The sequence below is a fragment of the Sorex araneus genome, chromosome 1 (assembly GCF_027595985.1).
Source record: "Sorex araneus isolate mSorAra2 chromosome 1, mSorAra2.pri, whole genome shotgun sequence".
NCBI lineage: Eukaryota > Metazoa > Chordata > Mammalia > Eulipotyphla > Soricidae > Sorex > Sorex araneus.
In genome coordinates this window covers 308,109,996-308,134,004 of record NC_073302.1, presented here as the reverse complement: position 1 = coordinate 308,134,004, position 24,009 = coordinate 308,109,996, and the positions used below count along the sequence as shown (strand labels likewise).

General features: G+C 42.7%; 1 protein-coding gene across 1 annotated transcript in view; it reads right to left on the bottom strand.

The window, feature by feature from the left end:
* The window catches only part of VEGFC (vascular endothelial growth factor C), a 97,601-nt gene extending 73,987 nt beyond the window's left edge, over positions 1-23,614 (bottom strand). The window contains exon 1 of the mRNA XM_055144388.1: positions 23,050-23,614. Coding sequence (XP_055000363.1) covers positions 23,050-23,163 — 114 coding nt within the window. The 5' untranslated portion in view covers positions 23,164-23,614. The remainder of the gene's footprint in view (positions 1-23,049) is intronic.
* Positions 23,615-24,009: the final 395 nt, after the last annotated feature.

Here is a 24,009-nt window from a genome sequence, read left to right as displayed (position 1 = left end):
TTTCCCTGAGATCTTAGAAGACTGTCTAGACTTGGCCCTCCCAATGATGTTGCACTGGGGGCTCTTTCAGGGTCAGGGGAATGAGATCCAGCTTGTTACTGGCTTTAGCATATGAATACACCATGAGAAGCTTGCAAGGCTGTCCCATGTGGGCAGGAAACTCTCAGAAGATTGCCAGTTTATCCCAGAGGGGGAAGCAGGCTACAAGATATCACTTCTGGGAGCTTGCTTTTAAGTCTCTGGATGTTGGCGGTTGATGGGATTACACACACCTGGGTTCCTCTGCCGGTACCTTCATGCGTGAGGCCTGTCCGAACATGTGGAGAGGGCCCTCGAGCATGGCTGTAGCTAGGTTTCCGGTGGTCTTCCCAATCGAGAAATAAATAAAAATAAATAAATAAAAATAGAACGGGTTGTGGTTAGATGCATACAGGAAAAGGTAAGACATTTTGGAAGAAAATGAAATTTTCCAGTCATACTGACACAACGTTAAAACATTGCTGTTCAAATACTGATATTACCCTTTTCTTCCCAGCAAAAAAGTTTCATTTTGTTTGAGGTTGCATGCTTCTCTTGCAGCTACCCAGGGCAAAAAGTCAGCTCTGTGTAATAAATGAAGCAAAAGTCTCCTAGGGCTTGAGAAGAAAGCTTTTGTTTTCCTTTTAAGGCACCAGTCTTCTGATTCTTTCTTCCTTGAAATTGGTCATACTGCTAGAGGAATGAGTTTTATTGCTATGAAGGTGGGGGGAGGGGGAAGAGAGAAGTTTGGGATATCAGTAGCATAATTGAATTCCCTGTTGCACTGTCCCTCACTGCCCTCACTGCCCCCCCCCCCGGGGGAGAAAATGGAACTCAAATTTGCTTACACCAATTCAATAATAATTTTGTTAATTACAGCCAAATGCCACTTTAACTGCTATTTTCAAAGCACCAAAGGCTGTGATAAAACAAATTTATGGTCATAGCACCAAAGCACAGAAGTACAGGAGAAGCCTTAGGGATGGGAAATGAGATTGTTGAAAGTGATAAAGATAAACAAGAGGGGCCAGAGAGAGAGAGAGAGAGAGAGAGAGAGAGAGAGAGAGAGAGAGAGAGAGAGAGAGAGAGAGAGAGAGAGAGAGAGAGAGAGAGAGAGAGAGAGAGAGAGAGCAGGTTAGATGCTAGCCTTGCATATGGCCAACCCGGATTCAATCCCCACCACCACAAAGCCCCACAACCCTCACCAGGAATGATCCTTGAGCAGAGAGCACAGAGTAAGCCTGAGCACTGCCTGATGTGATCCCAAAATAGAAACAAACAAAAAGGCAAATGATAGGTGCAAATAATGGTTGCACATAAGGCAATGGGAAGATAGAGTTTTTGCTTTAATTATAGCTAAGTCATTAATATATGGTCACATTTAATATAATTAAATAAATATAATTTAAGCATAGATTGTTTTATTTACTCCAGAGTCCAGAAAGTTCACTTACAAACATACACTCATTTCTCTAAAGTATTTAATGACATGCATAATAACATACTCTACACATGAAATGTAGTTGTTCCGTGAAAATTGTTAGGAAAATGCCAACTACAAATAATATTAGATAAGTTCATTTATCAGTCTTTTCTTAGAGGTTTTGAATAATTTTCTATAGAACTATCTAATGGTTTATTGAATATAATTTTATTAGAATGAAATTGCATACTTTATGCAATTCAAGTGATATTTTGAATTTTAATCTCAGACATATGAAAGCAAATTTTATGAGCGTTTCAGAAATATGAGTTACTTTTATGAGTGCTAGGTTCTCCACCTAGCACTCATAAAAGCACAGGAGAGAGAAATTAGTGTGCAGATAAAACTGAGTGAGAAGTCAAAATCAAAGAATTCTGTCTGTAAATCAGCAACTGTATTTACCTATACCAAAGAGTACACATGATTTTGTGAAATGTAATTTTTGTGGAAAATAGTTATCTTTGGGCAAATAAATTGGCTATTTATACCAAAGTATCAATAAAGGAAAAATAAAACCAATTCCCCAAATTACAATGATCTCCTCTTATAGACACAGAAAAATATATCTCATGGTACAAATTATATCTTGGGGGAAGACAGTAAAACATATATAACATATATCACATTGCTTCCTTCACATAGCCTTTCCTGTTTTGTGTTTCTCTAGATTTTCATGTAGGACTATGCTGGAAATTAACTGGTCTATTCTCTTACTAGAATCAGGACTGATCAGATTTTGATAGCCAATATACTCAAAGCACCCAAGCATGTGGCTTGCGCTGCACAAATACTGCTGACTCACCAGTAGTTGAACAATCCACCAGATGGGAACTAATGTGACAAAAGTAAACTTTAGACATTTACAATTGGCGTGAAGTCTAATAAATCCACTGCTCCAAGGGGTGGCAATAATAACCTTCAGAAAGAGGACTTGTCGGTATAAAAAAATCTTTCATCTTTCCAGACTACCACCTACCACAGCTGGACATGTGGATTTCAGTTCCCAATTTAACACCTGAGTCAAAACACACACACACACACACACACACACACACACACACTTCAAGCATTCTAACTAAAGGAGAATGTGCTGTGTTGACAAACTAGTACTTTAGCACTGTCCTCCTGTTGTTCATCAATTTGCTCAAGTGGGCACCAGTAACTTCTCCATTGTGAGACTTGTTACTGTTTTTGGCGTATTGAATACGCCATGGGTAGTTTGCCAGGCTCTGTCGTGCAGGCGGGACACTCTCAGTAGCTTGCCGAGCTCTCCTAGGGGAAGGCAGGAATCGAACCCGGGTCGGCCATGTGCAAGGCAAATGCCCTACCCACTGTGCTATAATAGAAACCAAAAAATAAATAAATAAAGCTATCTATCTCTAATGTTTTATGGTGATTTCCAAAATAAAAAAATAACTCAAAATATTTTTTATCAGTGTAGGAGAGACTGTTTACACTTAAATTTTATATTGAAAAGTTATTTCTTGATAATGATTAATGAGTTAGTTAGCTAAGCATGTGGTTTGGAATCACCTCTAAACTTCCATTGTGTTTTAGCAATGCAGGTAAAAGTATCTGTCAGGACTGGTTGACGAGAAGAGAAGATAGAGCTGGGGAGATATAACAGAGTGTAGGCACATTCTTTGCATTCAGCTACCCAAGTTCACATTCCAGCACTGAATATGGTCCCTTTGAGCACTGCCAGGAATAATCCTTGACCACAGAGCCAGGAGTAAGTGCTAGCCAGGTGTGGCTCAAAGCCATTATCAACCCCTACCCCTCAAAAAAGGAGATAAGAAGATAAGTATACATCCTGCCTTGTCTTTCTACCTGTCTTCCTTTAAACTAAAATTGTTCCCTAACTTTCCATCTGAAGATTATGATGACAATTTCAGGTTTACAAAAACATATAATCAACTACAATTTTTAACTAGTTCATGTATTTAACTATTCTGTTATTCACATACGATAAGACAATTTTCTTCCTTGCACAATTTTCCTGTGGGTTCTGAGAATGATTCAACTTTCTAAATCTTGAGAAAATTCTTTCTCTTGTGTTATCACTTCCCAGTTAGATGGCCAGGGGTCATTCCCAAGCTACTAACACTTTTAACAGTGAGAACAGACAAAGGTTAACACTGTTTATTTAAAAAAAAAATTGTTGAAAAGACAAAAAAAAAATGTTATGGGTTTGGAATATGTCTGTTAGGTAAGAAAGTCTTATTTCCAAAACTTAAAAATAATATTAAAATTGTTCAACAGGGAAGACATGTGGGATTATGGAGACAGAAATTATTTTAACTGTGTGAACAGGTAATCTGTTATCTGTTCACTTACCAGCTAGAAGGTCACACCATGGCTACCTGCTCCCAATAGTAATTCTGAAACTTTTGGTCATCTAAGCCCAAAACAGTTCTTGTCTTAGACACAAAACACTCCGCCCCCCTTTTTTTGCTTTTTGGGTCATACTCAGCAATGCTCAGGGGTTACTCTTGGCTCTGCACTTACTCCTGGTGGTGCTTGGGGGAACATATAGGATGCTCAGGATCAAACCCAGGTCATCTTCATGCAAGGCAACCGCCCTCCCCACTGTACTATCACTCCAGTCCTGACACAAAACACTTTTAAAAATTATAAAGTATTATTTGGCTTCCAGGAAAAAATAAACAGGAAGAGGACAGTGCTTTCTAAGAAAAGTGAGCATTTCCCCCCAAATCCCTACTAGATTTCCTCTCCAATTTACATACAAGCTATTTACATACATTACAAGCCACAAAAAGAGCTAGAGAATATGTTTTATTCCAGAATCTAATGAAACCCCAAACATTTAACACCGTTTGGTATTACATGACATTTAAAATTCCCAGTTAATATTTGACATTGCACTAAAAAAAAGAAGAGGGATTGGCTGAGCCAAGGCATAATACACCTCTATTGAGAATGAAAGCAATACAGATGTATCATGGATGGCAGCAGAGGTATTTCCCAGGCCACCTACATACGACACGAGCTGAAGCTGGAGGACTGGGGAAAGCGGAAGGATACAGAGGCATCATCTCCACCTGACCCTGAGCTCCAGACAACCAAATCCTGATTCAAGGTCTGTCTTCCATTAAAGACCATTTCAAGTGTGATGCTATAACCTATTCATTGCATCAAAAAGGAAAATCACCCCTCATATTCTTACAAGGATAGGGCCTTGTTTTGTTTGCTTTTGTCGTTTGGTACGCCTATCTGTTAAGCTATAAAACTTCTTCAGAGTATCAATATTGATAGTTTTTATTGATCTATTTCTTTTGGTTGCAAGGAGCACACTAGTGATGCTTAGGGGCCACTCCTAGCAGGATTCATGGATGGACTCTGATGACTAACTCATTCTGGGAAATATCAAGAATTTGTACTCATCCTCTCACCTTTATAACCAAAAGCAAGAAATATAACACCAAAAGTAAAGAGCAAATTCGTGAATAGGGCCTTCTAATGAAGAATGCCACCAAAGACAACATTGTTCCTTAAGATGCTCTACATTTTTTTTTAATTGAAGAAAAAGGACTCTTACTCAAGCAACGAAATCACAGTGAGCCCATTAGGGTAGAACAATATATTATAATCAAATGTTGAAGCAAAGAGGAATGACCTAAAAAATTTGAACTAAACCATCTAGACCTGAGAGTATTTTGTTCAACAACTAAAGATTTCAAAAAGCTAATGTACACTATATTCATCGCTTAATTGCCACTCTCAGTGAAAAGCAGTCATATTTTGACAAGTAAACATGACCCATGTGTATTTTAACAATGCTTCAACTCCTCACTGCAAAACATTTGCTCTGAACCAAAACACCCTCTAGTCTATATAGCTAGAAACATAACCTCAATTTTCTAACAGTAACTCATGTCCAATCATTTCCAATATTCTTTTCATAAATGCTAGCTACATCCCCTTGAAATATCATTGAAAGTGTAGCAATAGGGGCCAGAGAAATAGTACCTGGGTTAAAGCACGCATCTTACATGGAGCTGGTTTTTCATTCCCTGGCACCACATGAGGTCTAACTCTCGAAATGCCTGAGACCACATGGGGGCCCCAGGACCACACCCCACTGTTTCTTCAGGGCTATACCCAGTGATGCTGGTAGTTGGGATAACGTGTTGTGCCAGGATTCAAACTCAGTCTCACTGCACGACCCATGTGTCTCTGACCACTGAGCTATCTTCCTGGCCCCTGCACTTAAAACTTCTATTTAATATTTATTATACTGATGGGCACCCAAAAGCATATAATGCTTTTCTTTGGTATGAAACACCAGTCTCTAAGTCTGGATTATTTCCAACCTTCAAAGGAGAAGATTCTGGAATTACCACAGCTTTTTCCTTTTGCGCATAGGACAGATCAACTCATGCCAGTAGGAAGGCGAACAGCCAAAGAGGAAAAATATAAAAAGATTTCATTAACCCAAAGGATATTAGCTTAGGCTCAGAAAACTAGAAACTGGAAAATAATGTACTTAAATGTGGCTAGAAAACAATGTTCCAATGTACTTGGCTGGTAAAAGCTTCGAAGGCAGGGCAGACACAATGGCAGCCCAAGGCCGCGTGTATGGAAACATGTTTATGACATCCTGGTGACATTTCATTGGAGGTTGAAAGGGAGTTTTTAAGTCCAGAAACAATTGCTGGCCAGAGTGTGAACAGAAGGAACCGTCATACACAGAAGGAATAATGGAAACCGGTTCAGTCCCTGTAGAAAACAGTACGGAAACTTCTAAAACACACACACACACACACACACACACACACACACACATTAGAATAGAATGATCCAGAAATTCAATAGAAAACACAAAAATAGGAATCCAAAAAGATACATTAACACCTAGGTTCCCTACACCACTATTTACAACGGCCACAAATTGGAAAACCACCCAAGTGCGTGCCCAATGAGTCACCAGAAGATGCAGTGGGTATCCACAAAGAGATGCTCTTCAGTTATTAGAATAAAAATGGAAATATTAACTTCTGCTCCAATATGAAAGCGGCTGGAGGGAAGAGTAGGTGGAATCAATCCAAAGGAGAAAGAGAAATACTAGATTGTCTTACACATGTAGTATGTAAAGAAACACAGCAAGAGAGCGTGGCCAATGAAACAACCCCAAGACTGAAGCCAGACCTGAGGTTTCCGAGTGAGGAGGAATGAATGAATGAAAGGGGGTGGGGGCAAAGTACTATGGAAGATGGGGTGCTGGTTCACGGGGGTGGGGTAGGTGTGCTGTGTAACACTGTACCCCTAAAACATGCAAGTACTTACAGTCTCATAACCTCAAAATGTTTTGAGAGTTAAATTAGATTTTAGACACATTTATCATGAAATCCTTTAAAGTTCTGACAAATGCTTGATGTTTTACAGAGCTACTTTATCTATGAAAATTCATAGATAACCAATCTGTCAATATTTTAGTACTGTGGACATGGTAAAACATAGCATGCAGTTTGTCTGAAGAGCACCAATGTCATCTACCATCTAAGAATAATTGTTTATGTTACTTTTTTTGTCCAATGTTTAGAAGCCATGCATTTAAAAAAAAAAAGTTGAATTTTCATACTGGAAATCAGGGAAGAGGGAACTGTGCCCAACCCCAGAAAGGGCAGCTTTGGACAAATCTGGTCAATGGGCTCTCCTTCCTCTTACAACACTGCACTTACTCTCCAGATGCAGCATGAAGTTAGAAATCATTATCCAGGGGACCTTTTATGAAAATGTGGTCTAAAAAAGGGTAAAATTTGAATTTCATGTATTTTCTGCCTGAGAAGCTGGAAAACGCTTGAACAGTGCCTCTGGGTGGATTTGGGTCTTCGCTCTAATACTAAACCCACTGGGAGTTTGCAGAGGAGCAAAAATGTGATGGATACAAGGTGCAAGGAGGACGAGGGAGTAGAGGGAACTCACCTGATCATGGGGAGGCCTGAACACTGCTGGTGGGAAAATAAACAGACTATGGTCTAAGTGCTTACACCTGAAATGTGTGAGGTGCTCTCAGCCCATGGTAAATCAAGACCATCTGAACAAAAGAAAACATGACCACAGAATCCTACACTCTTATTTTTCCTTCCTTCCCTCCCTCCCTCCTTCCTTCCTTCCTTCCTTCCTTCCTTCCTTCCTTCCTTCCTTCCTTCCTTCCTTCCTTCCTTCCTTCCTTCCTTCCTTCCTCCCTCTTTCTTTCCTTCTTCCTTCCTTCCTTCCTTCCTTCCTTCCTTCCTTCCTTCCTTCCTTCCTTCCTTCCTTCCTTCCTTCCTTCCTTCTTTCTTCTTTCTTTCTTTCTTTCTTTCTTTCTTTCTTTCTTTCTTTCTTTCTTTCTTTCTTTCTTTCTTTCTTTCTTTCTTTCTTTCTTTCTTTCTTTCTTTCTTCTCTCTTTCTTTCTTTCTTTCTTCCATTCCTTCCTTCCTTCTTTCTTTCTCTCCTCTCTTTCTTTCTTTCTTTCTTTCTTTCTTTCTTTCTTTCTTTCTTTCTTTCTTTCTTTCTTTCTTTCTTTCTTTCTTTCTTTCTTTCTTTCTTTCTTTCTCTCTTTCTTTCTTTCTCTCTTCCTTTCTTTCTTCCTTTCTTTTTCTTCCTTTTTCTTTCTCTCTGTATCTCTGTATCTCCCTCTCCAATCTTTTCCCTAATTTATCTCATTTCCCAGCAGTGCTCAGGGATTACTCCTGGCTCTGTGCTTAGACATCACTCCTGGTAGGGCTCGGGGAACACTCAGGGGTGCTGGGATTTGTAGGGAACCTGTGCTCATGTCAGATCGGCATGATACTAGGCTGCAACCCCAATTTTAATCACTTTCCTGTTTAATTCACTAAATGATGTCACTGTAACTGATGTTACACTAATCTAAGCCTGCTATACTCATGTGATCAAAATGCAAGGAGCATTTTTCTACATTAAAATAGAATCAATATCCAGCTGAGTGTGTTTCTTCCTACCGGTGTATAAGAGGAATGGGGAGAATAACAATTGTTTTAAGACTGATGACATCATGATTTGTTTAATCTGTATAGATCTAAGGGAGCTTCCAAGTACCCAACTGTAAGGGTAATGATCATGAGTCATGAATAATTCTGGCCTCGATAAAACTTTAATTTGGCCTGGTGGACACCAAAATTAAAAGAAAGAATTAGAATTCAAAGAAAACAAACGATGAATCACTATCATCTGAAAACCAACAATTGGCGGAGAGACAAAAGGATTCGTTTGTTTTTTAGGGAAGTTATAAATGTCATGACCCATAAGCAAACAGAATCTAAATAAGTATTCCATTTTTCAAAACAGAAACTTGGATGAAGACTTTAGAAAGGATAAAGTAACTAAATACACACAACAGACACAAACAAAAAGAAAGAATTAAAAATATTCCATGGAGGCAATGATACTGTAGTAAAGTAAACCACAGTGGTTTAAAACAGCCTCACATCTGGTATTTGATATTAACTGGCTACTTCCAAGGAACTTTGAGTGAGAGGAAATAACAATCCCTTTTACAGATTATAGGAATTCAATTATGGTATTCGTGGCAGGCTGGTCACCAAAGTTAAAAGAAAATCAAGAGCAGTTAAATGAAAATCAAAATCTTTAGGATTTATTTCAGTCTGATTTTTCACAGGGCAATGCAACCACATTTTCGAGAGGTTACATTGAAGTGCAAAAACAAAGAAGAGAGAAATGCACTATTCTCTTGAAGCAAGGTTGTAAGGCCATTATCAATGCATCCTTTTAAATAAGGTATTCTCTCTTGCTACATCAGTAAAAGCAAAAGCCATCCACTTGCCACACCCACATGCATGCCCAGCTTTCGTAAACCACCATACTGCTAAAGATTGTTGTTTGGTGTGTGTGTGTGTGTGTGTGTATGTGTGTATGTGTCTACAATTTTCATCATCTCTAAGCATTTTAACAACTTGCAAGCAAACACACTTAATTTCATGACCTTTCCCTCTACGTGTAAATGATTAGATAAGCAATACTGTAAATTCTGTGCATTACATCCTTCTCCTGCTCCCCTCCCTGCCCCATAAGCACCAGACTTAAATCAGAAAAAGATATTGGCATGAGAATTAAAAATCACTTTGAAGAAAATTATATTAAAAATTAAATTCTTTAAGAGGAAATAAGACCACTTAAATATAAAGCCTTACAATTTTTACTAATCATTGCAACAGTTTGAAACCTAAAATAAACACTGAAAATCATTTAAAATCAGTCCTATCTACTTACATATTTGGATGGATCATTCACGTGACTATGTCTAGATTTATACAGATACTTCATTATTTAATTCTTCATTTGCCTATTGGATGTGGCTGGTCAACGCTCAAGGCATTATTTCTGATTTAGTAACATGCTATCTCATCGGAAATTTCTATAACACTCCAACGAAGTTCCGTGTTCGAGTCCTAAAGAAGTGAATACTTCTAAGATGCTATCACATACAAAGGATAGTTAGCTTTTAATGAGCCAGGATCTTTGTATACATGTTTTTATTGGGAAAAGAGGGGGGTCGAGGCCACACTGAGCAATGCTTAGGGGCTACTCCTGGCTCTCTGTTCAGGGGTGACCCCTGGCGGTGCTCAGGGAACAACAGGTCATACCAGGGACCTGCAATGCAAATGCCTTAAACCACCGTAATTTATAGTGTTTCACTGAGGGGCTGGCCAACCAGCTGATAGAACTGCGAAACAAAATCTTGTGCATAAACTAGCTCTACCCTAAGTGTGAAGACCCCACACTTAGGGTAGAGAGGAAAGCATCCACCCGGACGTATTCCAGGGCTAGCACACACGGATGCAAAGGGAGAGTGGACCCCATTCCAGAGAGCGCCCCCCAAGGAGGCAGGGGCCATCATATTGTCGGCCAGATGACACACTTCCAACTCCTGCATTTTCTGCCCTCACCTTCCGTTACTTCACATTTTTATTTAGTGAACGTGTGTTTCTCACCTTTTAGATAGTCTAAAATGTTTGCACTGCAACTCCAGAATACAGAGTTTTATTTCCCCTGCTCCGATTAAGGACGTAAAATCTTGAGTTCATCTATTCAAGTAGCAACATCTGCGACTTCTTCAAGAGAAACAAATGAATGGCCTTCATCTTTGAAAGCTTATAAGAGGAACTCAAGGTTTTGTTGTTATTTTTTTTTTTAATATATAACAACCTTGTGGCTTCTATAGGCTTTTTCCACCTCCTTGCACTCCTTTGGAAATGGTTGACACACTGGAGGATAATCATCACCTCCAACTGCTGGTGTCAGGGGTACAGGACCAGGACTGTCCCCACTAGGGACGATCAGCGGCTGAGGCAGCCAGGAGTAGGGAAAATGCATCATAAACAGAACTACAACGTGCAGCCTCTCCAGTGGGAGAGATCACCGAGACTTCCCCCCTAGTTGTCTCAAAATCAACTACCCACATGACATCTGAGTTCCGTATTTTGAGAAATCAGGCAAGTGCAAGTTCTAAAATATGCAATATTTATGCTGAATGTGCTGAGAGTTACTCTGAAGAACCCCACAGTCACTGCCTCCGTGTAGAATACAGCTCCGAGATATGTGTTTTTTCTGGTGATGAAACCTACCTAGGTTTAGCAAAAGGCATTCTGTCAGGCATGGTTGAGCAGAAGATATAGGTATTATTTGGAGGACTACACAGCCACAAAGTCATGATGGACATTAACTCTTCCCACTTAACATTTTCATACATGCAAGCATGGAGAAGTAGCTTAGCCAAGGTCATGGATGTGGGCACTGGCATGGGCATCATGCTAATTCAGGGCGCCAGGGGTAATGTAGAAAGGCAAAGTGTCCAAAGCCTGTGCCCATACTCACTGTACTGCCTTGGAGTATGGACAGGGATAACACTGAAGCAACAATTAATTGACTGAACTATGCAGGCAATGTTTCCAGGTTCCATGAGAGGGAAGTGTAAGGCCAAAGATCTGCAATCAACCAAAGAATTGGCTTGAAACGTTCAGTAGGGGATCATTGTTAAGGTAAAATGAGTGACAAAATAAAAGACTATGTAAAAGAGTTACCAGCACAGAAGAGGCAAATCACAACTCTCAGATCTATTCAAAACTACTATTTTCTCCACTTGATGCCACAAAAAAATCTTTGAGAAGGTTCTTTATACATTCCAAAGGATTGCTACTACATTTGGAAGTATTTGCACAAAGATGCACTTCTGAAGATTTTTTTCTTTCTGCTCTCTGCTTCCTAACTTCTTTAGAGAACTTGTCAAGTGTTCCACTACATTTAAAAAAACATGTATATAACAGCAGTTACAAAATAATTGTACCAGTTAGAGCATGTCTATTTGATGGGTCATTTCCACTCTCCTTTCTAGCCTTATTGTTAGCAGGGATACCAAAGGACCAATTTTTAAAAGAAGCAATTGTTAGCAGGCTTTTGAGCTATGTCACTGTTTTTGATTGGAGGCTGATTTACAAATAAGCGCCAAAACTATGGAAAATATAATCTCATGCATTTCTGCTGGTTTTTCTGTTCTTTCTCAATTAAATGACTAAAAATAGTTAGGCAAGAACAAATACATAAGCCCTCGTGGCTAGTTTGAAGACCACTGGGAGGTGAGTAAGACTGTGAGTGTGTATGTTTGTGTGTGTGTGTGTGTGTGTGTGTGTGTGTGTGTATCTAAGCATGACCACTGTTTATACTGCTTGCTCTGTTTGGAATGCAAGCCATAAGCGCAAGAATGTCTGTTATTAATATACTTTGTAAACGTTTCCAGACAGTATAGTGATTGGTGCTTCCAGAGTCACTATCACCGTCAGAGATCAGGAGCATATAGAAGGGTTCAAATACCACATATGGGTGGCCAACAGCCTGAGAACAGTCACCGCCGACAAGCATTTCCAGGGAGCCTGCAGTTGAGAACAGCTTCTGGGAAGCTTGATCCAGCTGCGAGTTGGCTTTGCAGACACTTCCGCACAACGGTGCTGGTTGACGCTTTGGACATGCCACCCGCACACAGCATTCAGGTGTGGAACAGTGGATCTGACTGTTTCCGATCAAACTTAAACCCAGGTCTGGGCCTCTGGGTTTTTATACTTGCCATGACTGGCCATGTCCTGACTGTGCTTGAAGTGACCATCTCTGGACTTGCTGTCCCCCTTCACAGTGAAAGCCAGCCCTCCCTCAGTCCGGCGTTAGTGTCAGCTGGCTTACCACCACTGGAAGGCCACTGATCCACCTGTCCTGGGCTTAGCAATGCAAACCCGAAGCCTGGCCAGCAGTTACAGACACTCAGAAGATTCTCTGGCACATCTCCTCTACTGTCTGGATTTACAGACAAGCCAGCGTTTCTCCACTGGGGACTCTGTGGCCCCCTGTGTGCCCGCAAGATATACCAAAGGGGCCAATAGTGAAGATCGTGTATAGAATGACCTCATTCATTTGTGGGATATATTATATATGTATATGGATACATATGGATATATGTTTGAATAACTGTCACTGTCATCCCGTTGCTCATTGATTTGTTTGAGCGGGCACCAGTAACGTCTCTCATTGTGAGACTTATTGTAACTGTTTTTAGCATATCCAATATGCCATGATTAGCTAGCCAGGTTCTGCCCTGCGGGCGAGACACTCTCAGTAGCTTGCCGGGCTCTCCGAAAGGGGCGGAGGAATTAAACCCGGGTCGGCCGCGTGAAAGGCAAACGCCCTTCCGCTGTGCTATCGCTCCAGCCCATGGATATATGTACACAATATAAATACATACATATATATATAATGAGACTAATGTCCAAGATAAGAGTAAACAGGGCCCAAGAGGACAGGTCAATGGTTGAAAGCTTGCCACAAAAGTGCATGGGGATGAAGGGGACCGGTAAGGAGATATACCTGATAACCTTTCACCATCTGTATTGCAAACCATAGGCCCAAAAGGAAATAGAGAGAAAGAAAAAAGGAGAGAGAGAGAGAGAGAGAGAAGAGACAGAAAGGCAGAGAGAGAGAGAGAGAAAGTGTCTGCATAGTGGCAAGTGGTGGGAGGGGGGCTGGGGTAGGAGGGAAACTGGGACCACTGGTGGTGGGAAAAGTACACTGGTGAAGGGACGGGTGTTGGAATATTATATGCCTGAAATCAAATCATGAACAACTTTGTAAATGTGTATACCACTGTGATTCAATTTTTTAAAAAATAAAAAAAAAAATTTAAAGAAAGAAAATCATGTACATAAAAGAGCAAAGCATGATGGGCTGGAGTGATAGCACAGTGGGTAGGGCGTCTGCCTTACACGAGGCTGACCCGGGTTCGATTCCCAGCATCCCATATGGTCCCCTGAGCACCGCCAGGGGTGATTCCTGAGTGTGGAGCCAGGAGTGACCCCTGTGCAACGCCGGGTGTGACGCAAAAAAAAAAAAAATTGAAAAAAAAAAGAGCAAAGCATGAGACTCAGGGGCCAGTTGGAATGCCTGATGGGGCCCCAGTAAGAAAACAGGGTCAGAAGAAGCCAGAGTCAGAAAAAAGGTTGTGAAACACTGACTGAAGTCATTTTCGGTATTTCAATTAGTGAATCTCTTTTTTTCTTTGCTTTTTGCTTTTTCTTCTTTGTTTTGAGGGGAGACGGGGAGGGGAGTCGGGGCATACCTCGAGGTGCTCAGCACTGACTCCTAGCTCTGCACTCAAGAATTATTCTTGGTGGAGTCCTGGGGACCAGAGAGGGAGTTGGGGAGCACCCCCAGGTGGGCTGTGTGCAAGACTAGTGCCCTACCCGAGGTACTGTCTCTCTAGTCCCATCAATAAGTGAATTTCTTATCTCTCAAAAACAGTGTCTTTCATTATAGGCAGGAATGACTCACGCACTCACGTATGTTTTGCACCACTAACACAACTAGAACTTTCAGCTTAGACATGAAGCTCCTATTAGTGAGAACTAAAGAAACAGTTCCTGCGTAGGAGATGGAAAGAAGAGGAGTTGGAGAGACAAGAAAGAAGTCTGGTCATGACGGGCGAAGTGGAGTTAGCTGTATCCCTGGGGTTTATTTGAGTCCCTCAGACTCTCTGAGGTTGTCCCTGAGAGAAGCAAGAGAGGAAGGGAAGTCTCTTGAAAAGGACACATCTAGGACTGTCCCTTGCTCCAGGATTTTGAAACTCCAAGAGCTGCTGACCCAGGATTCTTCTGGAAACCTAATAAGCATACGTTTTCTTGTGAAAATAGTTATTGAAATAACAATGCCTTACACATCAAAGCATGTATAAATCTCATACATCGTTAGATATCAATATATGTATACAAAGACCAAAAAAGAATAAGTACATGTTTTTTTTAGTCTTAGAATATATTCTAGGAGTCAAAATCTTTTTTTTTTCCTGTCTGTATTGAGATACCGAGACTTATGACCATTTTCTTCTGTTTTCTACTTGCATTGAGGCTTCATCCTGTCCACCACCCTCCCATGGTCCTTTACCCCCAGAAGAACTTTCTTTTCTGTTGTTTTTTTTTTTTAAATTTTGTTTTGTGATCACACCCAGAGATGGTCAGGGCTTACTCCTTGCTCTAAGCTCAGAGATCACTTCCTTGGGTGCTCAGGGGATCATATGGGTACGAGGGACCAAACGTGGGTTGGCTATGAGCAAGACAAGCACCCTATGCGCTGTACCACCCTCCAGCCCCAAAGAAGCATTGTTGAAGGTAAAGAAGGACTAAATCTTTTTTACTCGAGGTGAAAGGAAAATTAGGTTGAGGATATTTCTGGTAATTCAGAGTCCTAGGGGAAGGCTAAGTGAATAAAAGCCAGCCTCAAGGAAGTGATTTTTTTTTCCTACCTGCATAGGGACACATCTCAGCTTTGGAAAGAGGTTGCTATTTTAGGTTTCTGCCTCATCTCTGCCCAAGCCTTTCACCTAGTTGCAGAGTTAATATTCTTTAATAGCGTGTGGTACCTACGCACAGAATTTCTGTATGTCAGTCCTGGAGATACAGTTTAATATTCACACTCCTCAAGACAGTTCTTGAAAAAACACCTCACAAATAAGGGCATCAGTATTTATTCAGTGATATTTTAAAATATGCACCGAGGGGGCCAGAGCGATAGCACAGCGGGTAGGGCGTTTGCCTTGCATGCGGCCGACCCGGGTTCGATCCCCGGCATCCCATATGGTCCCCCAAGCACCGCCAGGAGTAATTCCTGAGTGCAAAGCCAGGAGTAACCCCTGAGCATCGCTGGGTGTGACCCAAAAAGCAAAAAAAAAAAAAAATATGCACCGAAGTGAATAGATATCTATCAGATTAAGGTCAGAGTTTCCACTTATTAATGAAAATAAGCTTTGTGATTTCAAAATTGAAGAAAAGGGATGAAAAATCCTGTCTACCATTTGAAAGTTTTCAGGAAAAGGTAAAAATTCCAAGATACAACTCTGCTGGTGAAAGAGGCCTAGGCTGCCACAGGTAAGGATCCATTTATGCTGTTTCTTAAAGCATAGATATTTATGGAGATATGCAATTGACCCAACAATTAAAGCCCAGTAAAGTAAATGAGGTAAACATAAACTATTCTCTCTCCACTGAGCTAACCACCAGAAGAAAAAGCAAGAAACCCACCCAACAATTTACACAAGTAAATTTCAGAACAACAACAACCAAAAAAGACACAAATAATTAGAAATACCTACAATGAATTTGATTAAAAATCAAAGAAACCATCACCTCTTATTTAAACTGATCAGGTGTGTCTAGTTTTGCTACTGTGAAAATCACTCATACCTTCATTCAGAATTTGTGGATGTCCACATTTTATACATATGTGTAGCGCAAGAAAATGGAGGTATTGTGCTCTCTGCAGAAAGGTGAAAGAATGCAAGATTGGAAACATAAGGAAATCAGTGTCTCTGTCAACTAAAATTTCTTCCAAATCTGATTTTTCATGAAAGGTCTTTGCGCAATAAGATGGCAATCATTCATGGAAGCTTTATTAGATCTGGTGAGGTCAAAAAGGAAATCTTTTTAGGGGTGGGGGGAAAAGGGGAGGGAAAATGGATATTTGGAGCCACACGCAATGGTGCTCAGGGTTTACTCTTAGCTCTGTACTCAGGAAGCAATCCTGCCAGGACTCAGGGGACAAAGTGGGATGCTGGGAACTGAACGCAACCATCCCACGCAAGGCAAGCACCCTACCCACTGTAGCATCTCTCCAGCCCCGGGAAGTGCGTAGTGATTTCAGAGAATTCCCCTTGAGGAGAATTGGGACCTAAAGACTTGTCATGAGGGAGTTGTAATTGCATAGCAAAACGTTTTCCTGCCTTTCGGTGCAATGCAATTTGCAGGGAGAACAGCGTACGGATTATGGGTCTTTCACAAGCCCACATGGCCCAAAGCCATTAACCACACTTTTCTAAAATAATTGCTTTCAATCTGTTGTTGTTTTTTAAAGTTCTCTCATTTGTTTATTAAGCCAAGAAACACAGGCTAAGGACACATTCCCAAGTCACCAGAGCAAGCACACAAATTTCCATCATCTCCCACCACTGCCCATGGGCTTGGGATATTTATTGATTTAATTCCTGACGAGTGACAGGGGAAAACCGAATCCAGTATCTAAATTCTGGGGGGCAGACGGAAAGTTGAATCTTGGAAGAGATGAAGAAAGAAAACAGCTCTATTGCTGCTTCTGGTTAAGTTATTTGAGCCTCCTGCACGTCTCAGAGAAGCGCCTCGAGAAACAAACAAAAAGAACTTGAAAAGCACCCAGCGCCATGCAGGGCACGCCCATGGGTGCCTGGGAAGTTGCAGAGAGGGTGTGAGTAACATGTAAACGCAGCATCTCAATATGCAGAACTGAAGCCGGGAACCCCACAGCTGTCAACAGTGCTAAGGTCTCTGGGCACCAGAAACCCTCATTTCCTCACACCAGCTCCTGTATTCCAAAACAGCCCAGTGAGAAGTGGGAAAACAGCACTGCTGCTTGGACCCACTGTGATGTGAAGAATCACAGAACTGGGATGCCAGAAAGAAATCTCCCACATCCACGGCGCTGTCTACAGCCACTCAGCAGAACTGAGAAAGCGCTCTACTGGTCTGGAAGCTAAGCCAGTGATACCGGCATTGGCTCCCTCTAAAATAATTGCAGGAGAAGTTTTGCCCATCCAGTATTCCCAGTTCAAAAGGAAGACCACAGAACATGTGGAACTGTAAGGAAAGATGAACAAATTTGGGGGGTCCCAAGCCATAATAATTCACTGTCGCGTCAGAAATTTCCAATAACACAAGGGGCTGTCCGACTTAATCTTAGACCCTGAGGAAAATTACAAACATAACAATAGATTGGACATGAAAGATGTCATTCTCTGGAATAAGGGGACAGGACGCTAATTTCCTGTAGAGGTAGGCCTTTGCCCCCGTCAGAAAGGGAAGCTGAACCCTGAGCTTCTAACTGAAATTAATATAGAGTGAAGAAAACAGGGGAAGAGGTCAAAGGCATCCACTTAAATATTTCTCAGGTCCCTAATATTGAATCTCCCTTCAAAAGACTGATGGTTGTCTGTTGGCCAGAAAGTAGAAATATTAAGAAAGGCATCCCTTAGAACGGGTACTACGATCCAAACACAGATGATCTTCCAAGTGCTAAATACTGTACCTATGGCCTATTTTACTTGAATGAAAATGTACTTTTTCATTATTTTTTAATTTTTTTCTTTTAAGGTAACACACAGCAATGCTCAGGAGTTACTCTCTGCTCTACACTGAGGAATTACTCCTGGCTGCACTTGGGGGACCATATGGGATGCCAGGGACTGAACTCGGGTAGGCTATGTGCAAGGCAAACGCCCTACCCTCTGTACTATCATTCTGGACTCATTTTCATTCTTTTATTGTTTATTTGTTTTTGAGTCACACCCAGCAATGCACAAGGGTTACTCCTGGTTCATGCACTCAAGAATCACTCCTGGCGGTGCTCGGGGGACCATATGGGATGCTGGGAATTGAACCCGGGTTGGCCGAGTGCAAGGCAAACAGTACCTGCTGTACTATTGCTCCAGCCCCCTTTTCATTCTTAATGCTTCGGAATATGGTATGCAGACCGTTAATCTTCCCTCAGGGATTGTAGTAGTACTTGTCAAATGTTCAAATACTTGAAGTATATTAATGCAATTTAAGTGATGTTGATCCTCAATAATTCTTTTTCTTTAGTGGAACATAAATTTCTGAAGCTTATTGTGTGGGTCTCCAGAGATTCCTGGTTCCAGTAAAATCTTAAGTGGTCTGTGAAATAATGCCTTCATCATCCCACCATACACCCACGCAAACTCATCTCTTCTCTGAAATGCTCTAAGTCATACCCCCCAAACCAACATTTCCGCCTGATTTAAACATTGATGCCAAGGTTACGTTTTGCCACTCTCTTATCTTTCCTATTTGTCAGTCCCTATTCAGTTTTGACTATTCATTATTTCCCTTCTAGACTCTTATGTTGCTTCTTAACCAGGCCACGCTACCCGCCGAAGTTCTATAACCCCTGATCACTGAATGATTTCAGCAATTTTCTTTCTACCCTTGTCCCATGGATCACGAATCACTGAGATCCCAGAGGGCTCTATAGTAGGAATTCAAATTTCTTATTGGCTCTGCACATATACTATGTCATCCCATCTAATCCTAGCAACATTTTCTTACCCAAGAATCTTCTCTCTGTTCCCGTCAAAACTTAATTGCTTGCTTTTCCACCTTCTTACCTCATCTGAGACGCTAGACATTTGCATCTTAGCTCTGACTGGACTTCCACACTCAAGCAAGCTAGGCAGATCAGCCATATCCCAAGAATACCTCTCTCATGCAAACTTAAGAGCACAGACTAATGCTTGGGTACCAATCTCACAGTCTTGATTTCATGAGCTTGGATTTTTTTTTCCACCTGAGTTGCAGACTCCCTGAGAGAGGAACCACTATGCTTTAAGGACATCTCATGATTAAACAATTAATTGCAAACTTCTAATTATATAATAAAGATAATGAAACCAATGAAATTATATCACAGACCAATGACTCTAAAATTGTCATTGTATAAGTGGATAACTGAAGGGCGCTCTTTAAAAATCTGTATTATCACACACAAGTCGGAACATTGGTTAGTTTCAGGTAAAGGAAAAATTAATTATTAAGACTTCTTGGGAATTCCAAGGGGACTGACACACTATGTGGTACTTTGTCATTTTCATAGGACACTGTTGGCACAGGTTTTTTCTGGAAAAAAAAAACCCTGCTGCTCCTGATTTCTTAGAAGCAGCAAACTAAAAACAAAACAAAACAAAAAAAAACACCCTCAAGTACTAAAGTATGCAGAATTATAAATGATGGAGAAAGAAAATCTGGCATGGTGCAAACTAGCTGTCATTATTAGTAAGTTTATTGTTAAAATTCATCATAAACCATATGTTCCTTTGCTAGATCAATTTAAAAAAGCCATTCTCCAAAAAATAAATACTTTAACTTTCAGCTAAAATTCGTTCACATTTAAACTGTTTAAATTGATTTTAAACAGAACAAAGATAATCATATCTATTTGATAATCTTCGCTTGTCGGATTATTCACCTAATGCACTGAAATTATGAATTTTAAAGCTGTCCTTTGTTGGGTTTAATCATTAACAGAGAAACTTGTGATCTGAAATATAAGCTTGTTGCATTTATTAATATAAAACTACACATAATGATCTAGTGCTATTATTGTCAGGCCAACTCACTTTTGGAATAAATTTTCCATCAGTATCTTCAAGGCATGAAGCAATTTCTTTTTCTTTGTCAAGAGTCATAAACCAACTTTTCTCTTAGAAAGTAAGCTTTCCAATTCTAAGCAAACTGTGTGAACTCCACCAAATGCCATCATGCTACGGGCTGCATTGAGCAGTCACCTGCTTTTTCTAACTTCTATAGTTTCTTTAATTGGACAAAGTTTGAAAACTGTATAGCTTTAAACATTTTCTCTTTTATTCCAGTATACACCAGTTAATTTTAATATTATTAATGACAATATAGTGGAGTGGGTAAGGCTCTTGCCTTGCATACAGCTGACCCGAGTTTAATCCCCGGCACCTCATATGGTCCCCTGAGTCCTCCAGGAGAAGATTTGAATGCAGAGCCAGGAGTAAACCCTGAGCATCACGGGGAGTGGCCCCAAAACCAATAAAATAAAATTTGAAAAACAAACAAACAATATTTCTTACATGTCAACTGCTCAAATTAAAATATTCTGAAGGATATTTTTACCTTCAGAAATCTCTTCAGTGGGCTGGAGCCATAGCACAGCGGGTAGGGCATTTGCCTTGTATGCGGCCAACCCGGGTTCAATCCCAACATCCCATACAGTCCCCCAAGCACCGCCAGGAGTAATTCCTGAGTACATGAGTCAGGAGTAACCCCTGTGCATCGCTGGGTGTGACCCAAAAAAGAAAAAAGTAAAAAAGGAAAGAAAAGAAAAAAGAAATCTCTTCAGTTCACAGGGAATTAACCATCCAGTTTCTCTTTGATGTTTGCAGCTAAAGAATGTTTCTGGGTGGGCCAGCAGAGAGGGAGATGCTGAGTCTTCAGACCCAATATCTTAGTTGTCTCCTATCAGGAATCTACCAGTTTCTCCCACACCCAGCCAAGGCGCTAGCCAACCACTAAGAAACACTCAGTGGGAACAATAGGATACCTTTGTGTCTGATGTGGTTTCAAATCCCCAGAAAAAAATTTGTATTAGCCCCAGGATATGGATCAAGGATGGCTAATTATGACTGGCCAGAAACTGCATATTTTCCTGGCCAAGGGAAAACTGGATACAACCCACAAGAAAATTTAAAATTCACCTGATCCCTTATCCACATGCTGAGACCTCACAGAGCAGCCCCGAGCTAGCCCCTAACCCTAAAGCAGCCAGGCGCACACAAACGCACCTGCATTCAACTCTGGCCAGGCAGTGAGTGATGGACTTAGAAATAAGAAGCCCTTGGCTGAGCTCAGAAGGTTTCTCTTTCACTTCCTCCTTCACAGTTGCTTATTGCAACCCAAAGTAAGTGACCACAGGCAATAGAGATGCCTTACTAAGTCTTAACTTTTCATCATTCTGCTTTGCAGACCAGGAAGGAAATCTGCAAGTTACGGGGAGGTTTGGTAAATCTGATGCTACTTTCCTGGTGGCATTTCCGAACTGAAAGACACCCATAGGGAGGTATTACTATCAATGTACCTATTTTGTGGGAAATTCACGTAAAATGACTCTGTTCTGCAACTTAATGCATACTGAATTTCTTATTTAAAAAGTTCTTTTAATCTTGGCCCCTACTTACAGGGTCACAGAGTTCTACTATTTTAATGCCTACTCCAATCTGAAATTAAAAAAATAAAGTTTTAGTTTGACTTTTATTTGTCTTAAATCCTATTTTAAAATATAACTGGGAAGGCAAAGAAATTTCTACACATTCAGTATATGTTAATAAAGTCGACTCCGAATCGAGAGAAGCCACCGACTAGCATTTCTCCACTTGCCATCAGCTGAGATAAACCACCCTGTCCAGTTCCCGCAAAGCACTACATGTGTTTGAACTGAGACCTGTGCGGTGGAAAATAAAACTCGGGTTTAACAACTCCAGGAAACGAACCACCAGGTCGGATGATACATCTACGCGGATGGGAGCCTAATTAAGAGGCAGGCACAAAACAAATAACGTTTCTCCTCCTTTTCTGAGAAAATCGGAGAGTATCTCAAAAGACATTCAAGTGTCTTCAGAGCGTTTCGGATTTTGCTTGCTTGTTTCTGGCAAAGAGTTCGACCTCTCTCCTTTCACACCAAACCGAGCACAACCAACACCCCACCTCGAACAGACTTCAGAAAGGCAGAGCTGACAAAGCCCCAGAGTCACGCCTGATTAGGATGTAAATTGAGATCCCGGGCACCTCGGGCTGACGGATTTCAGGCAGTGGTTCCGCCTCACAGCCCGGACGCCCCAGTTCCTTTGCAACTTTTCTGCAAGGCGCGACTCTTAAGTGCTCCGCGGGATAGGAGCATTGCAGGGAAACCAGTCTGGGTTACAAGGGAGGCAAGCAGAGCCCTGCAATGAGCTGTAGTCCTACAAATCAGCCAGGCAGCGGAGGGAAATAAAAAATAAAATAAAATAACACCCGTTGGGGGTCAGGATGAGCTCAGGCTCTCCTTGGGCTGAATTCCCCGCCCAAGACCCCCTCACCGCCCCCACGCTCCGGTGCCCTCTCAAAGATCGCTGCCACTGGCTGTGTTTCTGGGCTCCCCAGCCCATGCAACTTGCTTTCCTCTTTGCCCACAACCTTCTCCCGGTCAAAGGCGAGAGCGAGAGAGCGCGCGCGTGCAAGAAAAACTTTTCTCCCTGGAAGCCCGTGCACCGCCTGGGGAAAAGCGGACGCTGCCCGGACTCTGGGCAGGGTACTGGGGCATGGGGGAGATGCGGAGGGGGGGGGAATCCTGGGACCGTGCAGTCAGGCTCCCACCGCGTCCCCCGGGGTCCCTGGGGTCTCCAGCGCCCGGACTGCGCCCCCTCGCGCACCTACCTGGGCCTCGCCGGCGTCGGGCTCCGAGTCGGCCAAGCCGAGTCCGGACTCGAAGGCGGCGGCGGCGGCGGCGAGCAGGGACCACGCCAGAGAGCAGAAGGCCAGCAAGTGCATGGTGGCCGGAGCGGCAGCGGGGCGGCGGCGGGGGGCTGGGGGGGCGTGCGCAATCCCGGAGAGGCTCCTGGCGGCGGCGGCGGCGGCCGGGGCCCCGCGCGCGGGGGGTCTCGGGGTGCGGGTGGGCGCTTCAGGGGCGCGCGGGCATCCGGGCCAACAGCGGGGCTCGGGGGCCCCCACGCCTGCACCCCCCGCGACGTTCCGGCGCTCCGATCGCCCCGGAGCCCGCGGGCCCCTCCCGAGCCGGGCTCGGGAGGCGGTGGCGGTGCGGCCGGGGGCGGGAGGAGGGCGACGGGGCGCCCGGCGGCGGCGTTGGCGGCTCGGGAGGCTCCGGCGCGCGGCCGCAGGGCCAGGGCATGACTGCTGCGCCCTCTGCCTGCGCTTATGTGAGAGAAAGGGCCGAGCCCGGCTTCCCTCCCCTCGCGGCGCCCTCGGAAGCGCTCTCCCGCCGGCTCCCCTACGGCCCCACCCCCGGCGGGGGCCACGATCGGGGCAAAGCGGGGGTTTCGGGGAGACCCACGGGGCTGGGGAGCCAAGCCTTTGTCCTGCACCTCTCGTCGCCCCCCACCCCCCTGTAAGAGCCCCACCCCGGCATGCCCGTCGCGTGAGTGGAGATGTGCAAGACCCCGACCCACCCACCCACGAGAAACTAATGACCTTGGCAGCTGCACAACCCCCACCCACCCCCATCCCCCGATGCCACTCCTTCCCGTGCTCTGGGCAACTTTGAGGTGCCCAGTGAAGCGGGAACTTCTGTGCTCCCAAGGCAGCGCCGGCTCCTCCGGCCCTGGCGAGGGCTGCGAGCTGTGCCTTTGTAATTCTAAACGGACGGGCAGATGTGGGGAA